The 15,234-nt window shown below is 42.6% G+C and overlaps 1 protein-coding gene across 1 annotated transcript; it reads right to left on the bottom strand.

Moving 5' to 3' along the window:
* Positions 1-3,988: 3,988 nt before the first annotated feature.
* bmp16 (bone morphogenetic protein 16) lies at positions 3,989-13,456 on the bottom strand. Its single transcript, XM_062419135.1, has 3 exons — positions 12,979-13,456; positions 7,041-7,414; positions 3,989-5,964 (listed from the first exon to the last, which is right to left on the bottom strand). Exons 2-3 carry the CDS (start codon positions 7,405-7,407, stop codon positions 4,889-4,891), a joined length of 1,443 nt encoding a protein of 480 aa, XP_062275119.1. The 5' UTR covers positions 7,408-7,414; positions 12,979-13,456; the 3' UTR covers positions 3,989-4,888.
* Between the last annotated feature and the right edge of the window lie 1,778 nt (positions 13,457-15,234).

Genomic DNA, 15,234 nt, shown 5'->3' with positions numbered 1-15,234 from the left:
GAATTGAATGTACTGTGGGTGGGCTGCATAGCTGACTTAGCAGAGAGTCCAGCAGGCAAAGGGGGAAGATGGGAGTACTTTCCATGAACCAGCAGGTAAAGAGCAGGCTGTCAGTCTTCAGGGGACACCAGGGACATGGCTCACCTCAGCTCTGTCAGCGTGGGCGGCAGGAGTGGCAGGCCAGTCCTCATGAACTCTGTTTACACTATCTGCACCTCAGTGAACCAGGAAGCACTCTCCACACCTGCCATACATGTATGACATTGCTCATGTTGAGCAGTTGGTACTGCTGTATGATATTAAACAACTGAGGTATGCTACAAATGTCAACTGCAGTATGCAGGCATTGCTGCTCTTTAGTAAGAGCTTATTTAAAATCCAAATAACGTTAAGTAGTAATGCAAATAAGTAAAAATCCAGCCTGGGAACAGCCTATGTCAACAGTATGTCGTGTTGTGTAGATAAGGAGATAATTGGATTGTTTATTCAGTATTTCTGCTTTTTAGCCATTTTTGATGTATCCCATTTCCAATAAGCCTTAGACCACCCTGGCTCACTGAAGGGGAGCTGCAGTTTTTTGTGTGCTGAAAAATGCAACCTTGTTTAAAAACACAATTTGTGAAGGTTTCAACTTCTGAAATCAAGTGTTGTTGTGGAAAATTCATCAAAATGTTTAAATTTGGCTGTTTTAGACTTGTTTATATTTCTTCACTGACTTTGCAGGGAAGGCCTGAAACAGTTTTGTTGGCAGCAAATTTGGCAGAACATGATGAACTAATGTAGAAAATCTAGAAAAATACTGTTTTCAGACATTCTTTAGTGGATTGACATACATTTCTTAAATGGGGAACTGTTGATGCTTGACTTGCATGTTTCAAAAATCTGGCTATAGTATTTTTGAGAAAACCACTCTGGTTGTATCAAAAAAATCCCTCATAAATGATGTCCACCCCTTTTGTTAAAAAACTCTCTGTAATGTGAGGCATCTGTACTCCTGCCCGCTCTCCCCCGTACTTATCTGGCATACATCACAGATAAATTCAGACACCTGTTCAGATGTGTCCATGCAGTCTGTCACAGGGAGTAACCCTCCACAGCTAGCCCTCTGAATGATTTATGGACTGTGGGAAGGTGTTTCTCTAGGGTTGACTGGGTCAAGGCTCCTGCTACCCAACCTCAAAAAAAGTCAACACCTGACAAGATAAGCCTGTCTTTGTGCTCCACAACCTCACCTTCATGAATCCATAACCAGAGCACCTGCAAGAGGAAGAGGAGTGGGAGAAAATGTGTTTTGAAAGATAAATAGAGATAGAGGCACAGCCCTGATGAGAGCACAGGTCAAGGTGTGATGAGTAGCAACCTTGATAGAGGGCCATCTCACCTCTGAATAATCAGTTTCCTTTCATTTCCTCTTTTAAGTAGTATTACACATATCTATGTCAACCCGATTAAACTCTTCATTTAGGCTGTATGATGTTAACACAGAGTTAAATATCAAAACATCCATTTATACATTCCACCCCAAAACGCAAACATATTTGCCAGTTTTTAAGCTCTGGGATCTCGTCCAGTATCTGAAATATATTTCTGAAGTTTTGAACAAAGTTTGGCATACCTGCATGACTTTGTAATGACTGATTTTATATCAGCAGGACAGGGAGGTTGAAATGTGTAAAGGAAACGTCTGGTTTCATACGACATGCTGAATCTTATTCTTACAGTTTTGTCCATCATTCAAGTTGGTAATATTGCAAGAAAGAAGCCCAAGAAGACAACAAATAGTAGTCCGACTCATACATGCCTTAAACAATCCAGTTAGTCCAACTTAACTTATAATAGACCGCAATGAACATATAAATAAATTATTACAATCTAATCATCAATATATTACAATATATAAATAACAGACTGGTGTTTATCAATAGTCACTCCACTCACTTCATCATGAGGGATAAATTGACTGTTTAACACCTGTTTCTAATCTTGCATCTGGGATAAAAAGGAGTTGTTGGGTCAAGTTGAAAGAGGAAAAGATTTGGAAACGAAAGCTGGCTAAGGATGAGCAGGTGATTGATAAATAGGCTGAGATAAAAGTGAGGTCGAAGCTGTGATTTGAAAAAAGGGATGTTGAAGGATGAGAGAGATAAATGAGTCAGGAAAGAGAGGATAAGGGATAGCTTGCGGGTAAAAGAGTGAGTAGAGGTCACCGAGGAAAAAGGCCAGAGGTTATCGCTCAATCACTAAGTGAACCACGATGTGTTACAGCCCATGAGATGAAATGTACTGGCACTAACCCTGTGTGTTATCTACAAAACCTCTGAAGAGCAGCAGAGCACATACCATCTGTGAACAAGATATAATGTGACATCTTGTGTGCACATTTCTACACTTTATTCTCTTTGCTTCAACCTTTATTTCTCTGTCATACATTTTAGGCGGTCAGAGAACACGTACCTAAAAAATTCTATTCTTGTTGCGTCATGATGTCATGTTGTTTGTCCACTGGAAGCATTTGAGAAACTAAATGTTTTATCAAAGACTACCTAATATTGTTATGAGATGTTTACAATTATACTGATTTAATGTTTTTAGCTTATTTTATGATTGGTATATCAGATATTTTGCGGCTGTACTTGTTTTAATTCCTATAGACAGCCCACTGTCTTATCTTCATCTTTGTTATGAGTTTATTATATACTGTATATTAATGGAAGGAAAATCACTCACTATCACACACTAATTTTTCACACACTTTTCAGAAGTGCCATAAACAATCAAGTAAAACTAGTGTTGTTATTAATGTATTTAAGATGTAAATTTTATGTTTGTTATCAATAAAAATCGGTCGGGAATGTACAGTACATACATTCACATTCAGTGAAATTCATGCTTCTACTTCCAGCAAAAATAGACCAGGGGCCTGCTTCGCCAAATTTCTCCAAACCTGCAATGTGAGATAGCTTCCTTTACCAAAAGAAACAATATACTTGAAACAATTTATGAATCAAGCAGAAGCATGCAAGAAAACTGTAGGAGTCACATATTTATCTGCAATTTGTAAGTAACAACACTGTGTCGAATGGGACGCTGGCGCCATTTGTGTGTAAGCGGTGCTTGCAGATTGCTTTTGTGAAACAGATCTCAGGCGTATAAAGATTGTAGAGTAGAGCAGCCACTCTGTTTACCCATCCTGTGGACATTTATACACTGACTAGAATAGCAGCAGATGGTCTCTGGCAGCAGTGATGGACCTGGAGCCATGTCTGATGGACATTGGGGGTTAGCTGCTTTGCAGGGTGTTGATGGCTTGTGTACAGTTCTTCCTTCTCGTGGTTGTGCGTTTGGTGTGAAACCAAACCCCAACTCTCCCTCCCTCCACAGACATGGGGCTTCAGTTACCTCTGCGGTGAACTGGTCCATCTGGTGGTGGCTGAGAGGGCAGAGTCCTCTTCTCTAACACACAGGAATGTGGTGGCCAAAGAAGCTGTTGAGTTGGTTTGACCCCTCCATTAAAGAATGACCTGCGGCTGAGTGTGTAGACCTTTGTGGCTCTATCTCTTTTCATTAATTTGCCATTTCTGTCTCTCCTTCTGTCTTTCTGTCTCCGTGTGATATCTGGGATCAAAAACATGTGTGCACTCCTCATGGGGGATAGTGTGAAGTGATACGATGGTTCACTGACAGTTAGGATGTGCAGTGGAGAGAGGACCTCTACCCCTGCATTTCAACCTCACAGCTGGATTGATATTAAAAGTTGGAGCTACTTCCTCAGCTACAGTATCACATACAGTACACACACATCTGCTTTGATCTGCACTCTCAGTGGGTCTTTCAGCTTCCTTTTTTCCTCCTAAACATGGTGATAAGTTCACTGGCCTGTGAAAATACTTGAGAAGCAAATGTCACAAAAGCAGAAAACAGAAAAGTCACATGTACTGTTTGCTCGGTTTATTAGAGGTATATTGTCAAACATTTTACAAGATGTTGCTTAAATGTTTTCACTCAGACAGAAAAAAAGACACTGAAAAACAATTACTAAGCTCAGCAGAGAACATTTTTTAAGCCCCTGTTTGAAAGGCACTAAAGTCCCAGTCCTTTTTTAAATTCTTGACACATGCAGACACAACTAGCAAAGACACCTGTTGTTACACAATTCAGTAGCTACAATACATATTGCTTTCACCTGGCTGGTTAGTTGAGCTTGTGAAGGCGACTTCGCTTATGTCTGCTATCTTTTGTTGTACACCAACATTTCTGCAATGATTAAGTGGGCAGCTGAAGTAACACATACGGTTAATTCAATACACTTAACATTTGTACAGATGTAAAGCTATAACTTACGCAATGTGGGAGGCAGGCTTTCAGTTTGCTGTATGTCCTGTTGAGTGCAGCTATCTTAAATATTTTCAAGATTAAATATGCCATATTGTTGCTATTTAAATACATAATGTGTCTTTTAAGTTAGAATCGCGATTCAGTGGAATTACGTATAATCACAAGACAACCATCACTTGGATTTTCTTCATGTCTGCAAAATAAATGTACAAAAAAGTCTCTTTTTTTAAATAATAATGATAGTAGTACATTCAAACAATAGCATAATAAGTCCTCAGCATTATTGTTGTGGTTTTAAATAGCTTGTGATGTAAGGGTGCTTGTCAGGGACAGTCTGGCACTATATCCATTCATAAAAACAGATGCACCCCACCTCTTGCTTCAAATACTGCATAAACAACACGTCACACAAAGTTTAGATGCCATTCTGGTGCCATCGTCGTATTGCTAATGCTGTTAATCGTCAGTGAGTTGTCTTGAGTGTCTTTCTCCTGTTCCCTCGATGCTTCCTTGTCTGTGTCTGACTTTCTCTGGGCCCCAGTCCTCGACCCCACTACCGGCAACCACAGCCCTCAACCGCCATGTCCTGGTAATTCTTCAGTACCACTCGGTCTTGAGGGTCCAGGTAGAGCAGGGCGATGGGGCTGAGGGATGTGGGGACACAGCAGGCCCGCGGCACTGCTCCATTCACAGAGTTAACCAGAGTTTGCACCATGGCATGGCTGGAGGAGTTCATGTGGTCGGCCAGAGGAAAGCGACACTCTCCCAGGCAGAAGTAGGCATCGTAGCCACTGGGTGCAATGATCCACTTGTGCCAGCCCACATCATTGAAATCTACGTATAGAGGATGACGGCGGCATCTGTTACGGGAAAGGCGTTTCAGTTTTGCAGCACGACCTCCATTTCTTTTAACCCTTCCACTTTCACTCCAACCGACCCCTCTTTTATCGCCTCCCCAGCCTGGCACTGCATACCCCGTCTTCTTGGCCCTCCCCCAGGCTTGGTCTCTATTGCGGCCCTTACTGCTGCTCCTGGTCCTATCTTTGGTCCCTTTTCTCCCTCTCATCCTCTGGCCACCACTCTGGTTCCTCCTGACATGTTTGACTAAAGGCTCTCCACGCCCGTCATGACTATAAGTCACCAAGAGAGGTCTCTCCTGGGCCCAGCTGTGCTCATCCTGCCCCACAGACCTGCACACCCTCAGGTGTGCCTCTTTGTGTTTCTCCTCCACCTCCTTGTCTGCAGCAGGGAGGAAACTCTGGTCATGGAGAGAGGCGGTGCTGTTCTCTGGTCTGACCTCCAAGAGGAAGCCCAGGCTGCCACTCCCAGCAAGGGCTTTATGAAGGAGCTCTGCACTTAGGGTAAACGCTTCCCAAAAGCCACTTTCTTTATGACTGTGGAGGCCTGTGTTGAGTAACCTTGTCTCAAGCAGAGCATGTTCAGGGTCCTCATGGTGCTCAGAGAGGTACAGGTTTAGTCTATGGGGCCCAGGGCCCAGCGAGGCTCTGTCACTGCGGAGGAGCCGAAGCTCAGCAGAGAGCACCTTCTCATCCTGTGGGATGGAGGAGATATTGAAGGAGATGTTCACTCTCTTACGATCGTCTGCTGAAGGACTGTTTCCAAGGGGGTCTGAGAGAAAGAGGAAGACAAACGAGAGGGGATGGGACTTTAGTTTGATGCATCCATCTTACACTCAAATACACAAACACACAGTGGCTACATTAGTCCAATTCGTCATTTGTCACATCTTTCTTGAATGATTTCAAAAAGAGGAAATTTGCTGTCGACCTATACCAACCAATAACATTAGATACAAGGGTAGAACACTACACGGGTAGTTCATGTTAACACTGTTCCAACTTTTACCTCATTGCAGAAAATATAAAGTTCCTAAATGTAGTTTGATCAACAGATATAATTTGTACCTAAATGTGTTGGCATTCTAAAGGTGGTAAAAATACAGTTTGTGCAACATCCATAGCCAGTATGGTTGCATGTAGTTTAAATTATTAAATTAGGTTTTAGTGCCCTCTTATTACGTTGTGAATTGTATTTTGAATTCATTGTATCAAAACCAATGCAAGCAAATGCCACATGTGCCATAAAAGCTTCTGAGTTACTGCATGTCAATTTGTGTTGATAATGTGAAGAACAAACTTATTAGAGCATTTAAACCATTGAAGTACAATATCAACTAGGGCGGGTCCTACATTATTAGCTAATTTTATGGTGCAGGTCTTGAAGAGATTTTTTGTTGTAAGTGTAGTGTTCACCTGATGCATGTCACCAAGGGCCCAAAAAGCAAATCTTTGACCGAGGCCCACTAATAACAATGATCAGAACTGCAGTGTCAAGTTCTCTTCTGTTTAACTCTTCTGTGTCAGATATATCTAATACAATAATTAGATAAGCTCTCAAGGAAGCCTCATACATGTTTTGAAATAAGACTTTAAGTTATTATTGTGACAACCCATCTTATCTAAGAGTGCACAGATGGATTTTATTTAGTGTTTTTACATTATTATATAACGAGTCACATCTGCTACTGTCATAAACTGGAGCTTTGTACATCCACAATGCCTGATAAAAGACTTTAGCAGGCAGGTTCCTTGAAACAGATGGAGTCCAAAGGCCTTCCTCTAACAATTACAATTCAAAATGTTTATAGAAAGGTTCACAGCATCACATTATGCCAGTGATCTTACCAGTATGGTGAAAGCTGCGTACTGTGTTGGCCTCCTGGATGTGGTGGCTGGGGAAGCTAAAGGAAGGGTCCTCCAGTAGATGGAACTGCTGCTGGTGGAAGCGGTAAAGATCCAGAAGGTAGCGGGGCACTGGCACTCCGTGCCGAGGGTCGGGCTGCGACTGCAGGCCCAGCCGGCTTAGGAGGAGACTCTGGATGGTCTGAGCCAGGCTGGGCTCCAGAGGGGAACCGGCTGGTCGGGGCAACAAAGTGGAAGGTGTGGGGGGTACCCTGTCATGGTCGATCTCGCTGGTGTCTCCACCCTGGCGACCAGACGAGGCTTGAGGTAGCAGCAGGACCATGAGGAGCAGTAGGTTAGCAGGGAACATGGTGGACCTGGAGGGAGAAAGGCAGGAGAGGGCAAAATGTGGTGGAGAGAAGAAGAGGGGAAATAGTAAATACATGTGAAGGCAGGTTGTACAGCAATTTCTCTGTCTTTAATTTATGTCCTTTCAATTTACATATTTGTGCACAATACGTGTTTCATCCAGGAGCAATGTAAATCACACAACTTAATGTCACAATATAAAGTACTGGTTGAGAAATCTGCAAAAGAGATAGCTCCCATGAGATGCTGCTGGACTCTGTATATCATGCTGTCCTCTCCTTCCTGGTCACAGTAGTTTCTCATTAGTCTTCAGCCTTCATGTGGCTTAAGTTAAAAAATGTTACTGTCCCACATATCCATATGAAGTTTGTTTTCTAGTTACTTGTGTCTGTACAAACAGCACTACTTTGTTTTTCTATTAATTTATGGAGAGCCTCTTAACTCCAAAGCTCATATATCTCCTTGGACACCTTGGGAGGATTAATTAAACCGTCTCTATCTGTAATTTAATCATGCTGCATGTTTGCCTGCAAAAGAGATCACAGTTCTGTGTATGAAAGCATCAATCAAAGGCTGTGGACTCTGGTGATGAGTAATTGAGTTGTAGAGGCTTGTCAAAATGACAGATAACTAGTTTTACTTTGCTTCTCACGTCCTTTTCAACTCACTGGAGAGTATGTGTACTAAATCGTTCAGGATCTGTCTATAACTTGTGTGTGTGTGTGTGTGTGTGTGTGTGTGTGTGTGTGTGTCTGTGTCTGTGTGTGTGTCTGTGTGTGTGAGAGTGAGTGAGTAAAGAAGCCATAAATCTTTTCATTTAATGCATAATTAGCTTCCAATTTTTTTTAAGTGTTTTAATTGCCAAATCAGACTTTTGGGTGTTCCTCAAGTGATCGTAACATAAAATATGGGCGCGTTTTAATGCTTTTTACATTATAATCGTTCAATAAACCCTCAGAAAACATTAATAACTCAGATTTAGTTGTTGTCTGATGTTAACCCATGTGTTGAAACATGTGTCAGTTTAGTCTTATATCAGGTTCTGTGGTGGGACAAACACTTCATTTACATTTGGATCAACTATGTTCAACAGTCTTACTTTGCAGAGATTATTGCACATTGATTTTGGACTTTTGCAGACCAGGAGGATAATTGCACTCTTGTAGAAGAATATGGACATAGTACGTTTCGTATGAATGTGGACAAAGGAACTGGTAGCTTTGTGTTGCTTTGGAGAGATTTACGCTTTCTTTTGGAGGTTGGATAGGATATATGAAAGGATATTTATGTTAGTATACTGAAAAGTAATATTAAATGGTTACTTCACTGATTTTTAAACACAAAGTTTACTTGTCATGGAGAGTATTACTCTGTGAAAACAGTTGTCTTCTGTGGCTCAGGAGGGAGTTTCCAAAGTTTAAAATTGGGACATAGAGCCTTTTGTTGCCTCTGTTGCTTTTGACCATGCTTTTTAAACATGACTTGTGGAAATCGCCTTACTTTATGGGTGTGCAATACTAAATCACCAGAGTAGCTTTTTAAATCCTGATTTAAAGCCTGTGAACATGTACAAAGATGTCTGCACAATCAATACAATACCTTGTTTACTGAGTCAAAAGTTGCAGAGAAAGATAAAAATGCAAAATAAGGAGGCACGTTTTATGGCTGATCTGGTTTTATTAGTGTTTCATGTGGAGCAATAGATCAAATATGGGTTCGATAATGATCTGTTATGTGTTGAGTCAAATTAGATTAGGTTACCTGTTCATGCTGTGCTAATGTCATTGCCCAAAAATCTCTTCTGTTTCCAGGTTAGCTTTGACATTAATTGATGGTTTGTTAAGGGTCTCTCATCACAATAGACGTCTCTTCTTTTTCCTAACCTAAAGTAACATCAGCGCCATTCAGTCAACATGAATGCTCAAATTATTTAAGCTGATTTCTTTAAAGATCTCTTTTTATGGTTTAGGATAGAAAGTTTAAGTAATTGTTCTTGCCTGCAAAGTAAATTCTGACTGAAACCCCACAGAAGTGCTCTTTTAGCAAAACTCGACAGTGCTTCAGCTTCAGACTCAAAACAAGTGTTCAGCCTCCATGATCTCCCTCCATGACTCTGCTCGGTGCGGGAACATGACCACAGACAGGGGTCACACAATTACTCCTACGACCTGGCTAACACCCTGCTCCTCTGTAGTGCAGGTGTTAATAACTGAGCCAGTAATTAGACACCAGCAAGTTAACAACCCTCTTGACCTGCAGAGGTTGAGGTGAGGTGTAAAACGGTCAGAGGAGAAAAAGGAATAAAACCAGTTGACAAGAGAGAAGAGAATCTAGACTGAATTCCAAAAATCATGTATCAATGTTTTTGCCTGGTTAACTTAAAATCTAAAAATATTTTTTAAACTTTTCACTTATAAGTTTTCACTTATCTTTTTCCTTGTCCGAGTTTGCCATATCTCTCTCCTTCTTTCCCTTATCTCTTTATCTCATCTCTCTAAGGGACAGAGAATCGATTAGACCTTCTACAGCGAGATAACAGATGTGTTTATGGTTGTGCAGACACATAACACCACTGTAATGACTGCTAATCTTACCACACTGTCAGAAAAGGGGTTAAAAGGAGGGCACAGGTGTGAATATGTGTGTGTTTCTGCTTTTATGCATGTGTATGTGTGTTGTCCATGTGGATTGTGGTTCAAAGGGCATGCCTGGGAAAATAAGCCATTTCTAAGCGTGGGATTGTTGCTAGCTATCCATTAAACTCTTGCAACCCCACCCAGTGCTGTTTCACCTGAGGCAACGCAGCAGAGGACAATTACAGATTAGACACTCTGGTGGACAGCCTCTCCCATGTACTGTGGAGGCTTGTAAAGCAGATTAAGGACAACAACACCACCTCTCTCCTGTACTTTCCTCACCTACAAAAGTCACCTGGGTTACTCTGTGGTTCAAAGGTTCAGTCGTCACACAACAGGGTGTGTCATCGTGGCTTGCGTGAAGCAGAGAGACACAAAAAGAGAGGAAAAATGCTGTGAGTGGAGGCCAGTGTGCCCTACATCACTTTGACATACATTCAGTCTCTCTTTTCTCCCTGGGTGTCTGTGTTATGACTGGCTCCATCTAATTTAAACCGGGCAAAAAGGATCTGAGCCTAATTTAGCATCTTTATGTGTCATGTGCATCAGGGTGCCACCCACCCTCGTGTCGACTCATTCCAGTTAGCCAGAAAAACTGACATTGTTATGATTAGTTTCTCCTTTTATCCCTGACTACCACTGCGCTCTTTTTTTTTCCCCCTCTTTGGCATGAACCTGTCCTAATCAAATGTTGTTGGGGGATGACGAAGGATATGATAAATAGGTGAGGGATAAGGTGAGATTAAGGTTTGGAATTCATCAGCAGTGTTTGTGCATCTTCTCCATGTGTGCATGCATGCAGCGTAGCCCATAAGACTTATTAGATGTGACCTGACCTCCTAAGCAGACAGTAGCGTGACCCTGGCGTGCGGCAGACGAGCATTGTCGCCCGCTAGCCTCGTGTCTCTCTGAACTCTCTGATTAAAACCTCTGACCACCAACGTCCGTTTCTAACTCCTGCTTTTGTTGTGTGTCTTACTCTGTCCCTCTTTTTATCTGTTTATTTCAAACCCTGCTGCCTTTTCCCTTCCTCCTTCCTCTTTACGTTCCTTGAACTTTGTCCTTTTGCTTTGTACTCTTTGTTGCTATACAGTATGTTACAGTTTTCTCTTTTGTCCTTATCATTTTCTTCTATTTTACTCCAACCTCTGATTTCCCTTCTGTACAATGTTTTTCTTTTTAGTCTCTTGTTCTTGTTAAAAATATCTATTTTTGTGCGTCTTTGAATCACCTTTTCATTCCCTATCTCCCTCTCTCCTTTTCCTTCTCTCCCATTAATGTTGGTCTTTTTTTCCTAGGCCTTAAATGAATGGTGTTTTTGCGGAAGAGTGCAGCGGACTGAGGGCCGGAGTGTCACCGCAGCCGGCTGATTTATCCATCGCCGCTGTCTTCATGTTACGCCTGGTCCCTCAACTTTCCCTTCCTGTTGTTCTTCCCGTGTTTCTTTTCCCAAATTCCTCCTCTCACTCTCCCTGATTTCTCTCCCCTCGCTTCCAGCTCTCTTTTTTCTTTGCTGCCATCTCATTCTTTCAGAACATGATACGTGCAGCGCACATGCCACAGGGTTCATTTTCTAGCTCTGAGCTTACTCAAATGCTCGAAAATATGTCATGTCAGACAGCCTCGTGAGCCCAAATGTGATGTACAGTGCACACACCTGAGAACACTTCTGAGGATACATCTGTATCCACTACCTCTCTTTTTCCACTGTGGTGCGGCCTTTACACTCTTATAAAACAAGCATGCATGCCATAGACTATAATTGACTGTGAGCTTACAACTGCACAATATTCCCCAAACTTAACTAGTCAATAATGCATTACTTTGAGAAGTGGAGTTGATATTTAATGGAGGCGGAGTAAAAAAATGTCAAAAAATGTTGCGAGTGGAGTCATAATTCTGCTTTCTGAGTCGTAACAGATGAAATCATTAGAACAATATTCCAGGTAGGCTGCTGTGTGGTTTTATTGGACTCTATTAGAACAGTGCTCTAATTCATCCCAGCTGGTCCGATTAGCTGGCTAATGACCCAGACGTCAAACGTGTGTTTCCGTTATACACACACATATGCATGTATGCTAAGAAAGGTACACGACTTAAACACATGCTAACTGCCGGACCGAGTGAGTGCTAATGCATACGCAGAAACACACGCCAAGATGTATAACAGTGGAAGAGCTGTGTTGTAAATATGTTGAAGCAGTTGGAAAAAGATTTAGACTCACGCACGCACACACATGGGCACACACACACACTCACATGAACATTCAGGAGTGGAGTAGACGTCCCTGCTTCCACAACAAACTGCAACCTGCTATCTACACACAATGTTTTGGCTTTGGACGTCAGAAGTATTTTCAACTTGTCTCTTTCATTTTCTCATTCACACTCTTTTTTTCCTCCCCACTGCTGTAACTGAGAATGCCTCAGTCTGGGATGCCAGGAGGTCTCGGTGTCACAAGTGCATTGTGGTTAACAGGAGGCCCCGCTGAGGCAAAACACTGCAAAAGCATCAGTGGAAATACTGACATATCAAACCCGTGACTACTGAACACTGAGACTGCTCACGTTGTGTGTCTGACAGCTAAACCGATGTGAAACACAGAGCAAAAACACACCTCTGCTTTTCACATTAAAGCTACTGAGCGTTACCACTGAGGGCCAATTCATACTGTGTATGTTGCAGCCGTGGTGAGTTACGTTATGCTCTTTGAACTCATAATGGGCATATTATTCTTGGACAAGTTGCTTACCGGACAAGATTTTGATTGAGCAACGCGGTGTGCCAGCGCTGTATGCATGAGCATGAGTGTGTGTGTGTGTGTGTGTTTTCCCCAGAGTGACTAATGGTTTCAGCAGTGCAGTTCCTGTGGCCTGTGGCTTGACAGACCCACTTGTGTGTGCGTCTGAGTGCGTGAGAGGGATGTGGTACTCACGTCCAGGTGTGGTGGGATGTATGCAGAGTCCATGGTTTATCCTTGAGCTCCAGTGTTACGATCCCTCGGCTCTCGCTCCCGCTCCTTTGGACAGAATGGACAAAGTGGACTATTTTTTCTCTGTAAATGTCCTCGCTTTCTGTTTTACCTCTTTCAGGACAGCCAGTGCCTGTTTCTCCTATGTCTCCTATATAAATGCAGTGCAGGTAATGCTGCCCTCTCCATGTTTTTGCCCTGCTGTGTGTTTTCCCCTTTATGCTCCCTCACTCAGCTTCTCATCCTGTTGTCAGTGTCAGATAAGCAAACTCTTAAAAACATCCACCGGCTTCCCCCTTTGCCTGCCTGACCTCTGCTCGTAGGCAACTCCCTTTCTCTGTCGCCTGCACTTCCACCTCTGGTTGTTTGAAACACACTTGTACCGCTGGTGCCGCCGTGCATGGAAGCTGCAGGAGGAAAATGAGTAGTATCTGTCTGTCAGTCAGTCTGTCTGTCTGGCAACAACTCCCTCTTGTTCCTAAACCTCCTTACTATGTCTCTCTCCCTCCCTCTCCACTCTGTTACTCCCTTTTGTATCTCCTCCCCTTTTCCTCTCTCTCTCTTTCTCGCTCTCTCTCCCACACACACATCCACACACACTCTTTTTTTCCCCTTCTTTTTGTCTGTGCTATACTAAGTGTCCAGCTGGTAAACTCAGTTCAACTCTAATTGACTTTCCTGGCCACTCAGATCCCCCCAAATAGTGATGTCACTAAGACCGGCCCCAGTACATTTACAAGCTGTTATCTCTCTCTCTCTCTCTCTCTCTCTCTCTCTCGCTCTCGCTCTCCCTCTCCTCTCTCTCTCTCTCTCTCTCTCTCTCTCTCTCTCTCTCTCTCTCTCTCTCTCTCTCTCTCTCTCTCTCTCTCTCTCTCTCTCACACACACACAGACACACACACACGCACATGCACACACACACACATGCACAAACACTCAGACATTCACATGTACACGCAATCACACCTCACGCACACACAAACATGTACTCAGACACATGTGCATACACACACATATGCACATATATACAACCGGTTCCAGTTGAACCCTGAGGTCAAGCACATAGAAGCAGACGGATTAATTTCCATATTTTCTCCTCTTAACAAACTCACCTGCTGCCTTTCATTGGCACCATTTTACTTTTCGGCCAACATGCTCGCAGACAATCGCTCCTTCATTATAAATACATGGCCCCATGACACTGAATAAGAGCAAAGAGATTCAGTTACAACACAAAGGTATGAATGGATGACTCATAACAGCTGCCATGAAGTCACCACAGTTGGGTTTCGTGATTGGATGGAAGTCGATATTAAAAAAAGAAAAAAAGAGAAAAAGTAGACTGTACTTCTCCACTACACGTTGAAGCAAGGTGCATCTGTCCTTCTAGTAGAGAGCGGGTGGTGAGTGAATTTGTATTCATGGGGTGGGCCCATGAGAAAACGTCTCTTTAGGATGCATCGTCTCACATATTAGATCTCATCTGGACAATCACTTGCCCACCTCCCTCTGCTCCTCCTCTCTGTCCCCTCCACTTGCTCTTCCCGTCCACTCTCGAACAAACAAAAAAAAAAACTCATCCACAGACCTCATTCATCCCGAGGCTGAGTAATTGTCTTTACACACAAACAAACTCGTTATCTCTTCGAAACACCCTTTTTCTGATTTGGGGAATTTATTTTACTGCATTCCCTGACAGACAGGGTGTAATCCAACATGGGACTTAAGTAAATTAGTTCTTGAGATGTGAAAGATGAAATTAAATAATGTGAAAAATGTATTTAATTGTGCATTTGCACATTTATCAATGAATCTCACTTGGGATCTCAGATCTCAAGTGAACTGAAACACCTAATCTGTAGATCAATGAACTGCCTGGCTGGAAGGTTTCGTGAGGACAGGGCATGACCTTCAATAAGGATAAAACCCTCTTGTCAGCAAACATACCTCCTGAACTCCTACCTGTTCCGACCGACCCTGACCTTTGACCTCCTTGAGGAGGGTTTTAAGTGAAAACCGAATTTTGCTCCTGGGGTCAGTTTACCACCGTAAATACAAGTCAGGTTAAGTATTGGTCAGTGTATTCGGCCTCTGATTCACAGGTTTTCATTACAATCTTGCTCTTAAAAAGGAGATATATGACTGGTGCACACCTTACTTCACTATTAAGGGGGCTTGACCTTCGTTGACATTTACAAATTCAACCCAATTCTACGGCCTA

The sequence above is a fragment of the Scomber scombrus genome, chromosome 5 (genome assembly GCF_963691925.1).
Source record: "Scomber scombrus chromosome 5, fScoSco1.1, whole genome shotgun sequence".
Lineage (NCBI taxonomy): Eukaryota > Metazoa > Chordata > Actinopteri > Scombriformes > Scombridae > Scomber > Scomber scombrus.
Note: the sequence above shows the minus strand (reverse complement) of the source record. Positions and strands in the feature narration are given on the sequence as shown.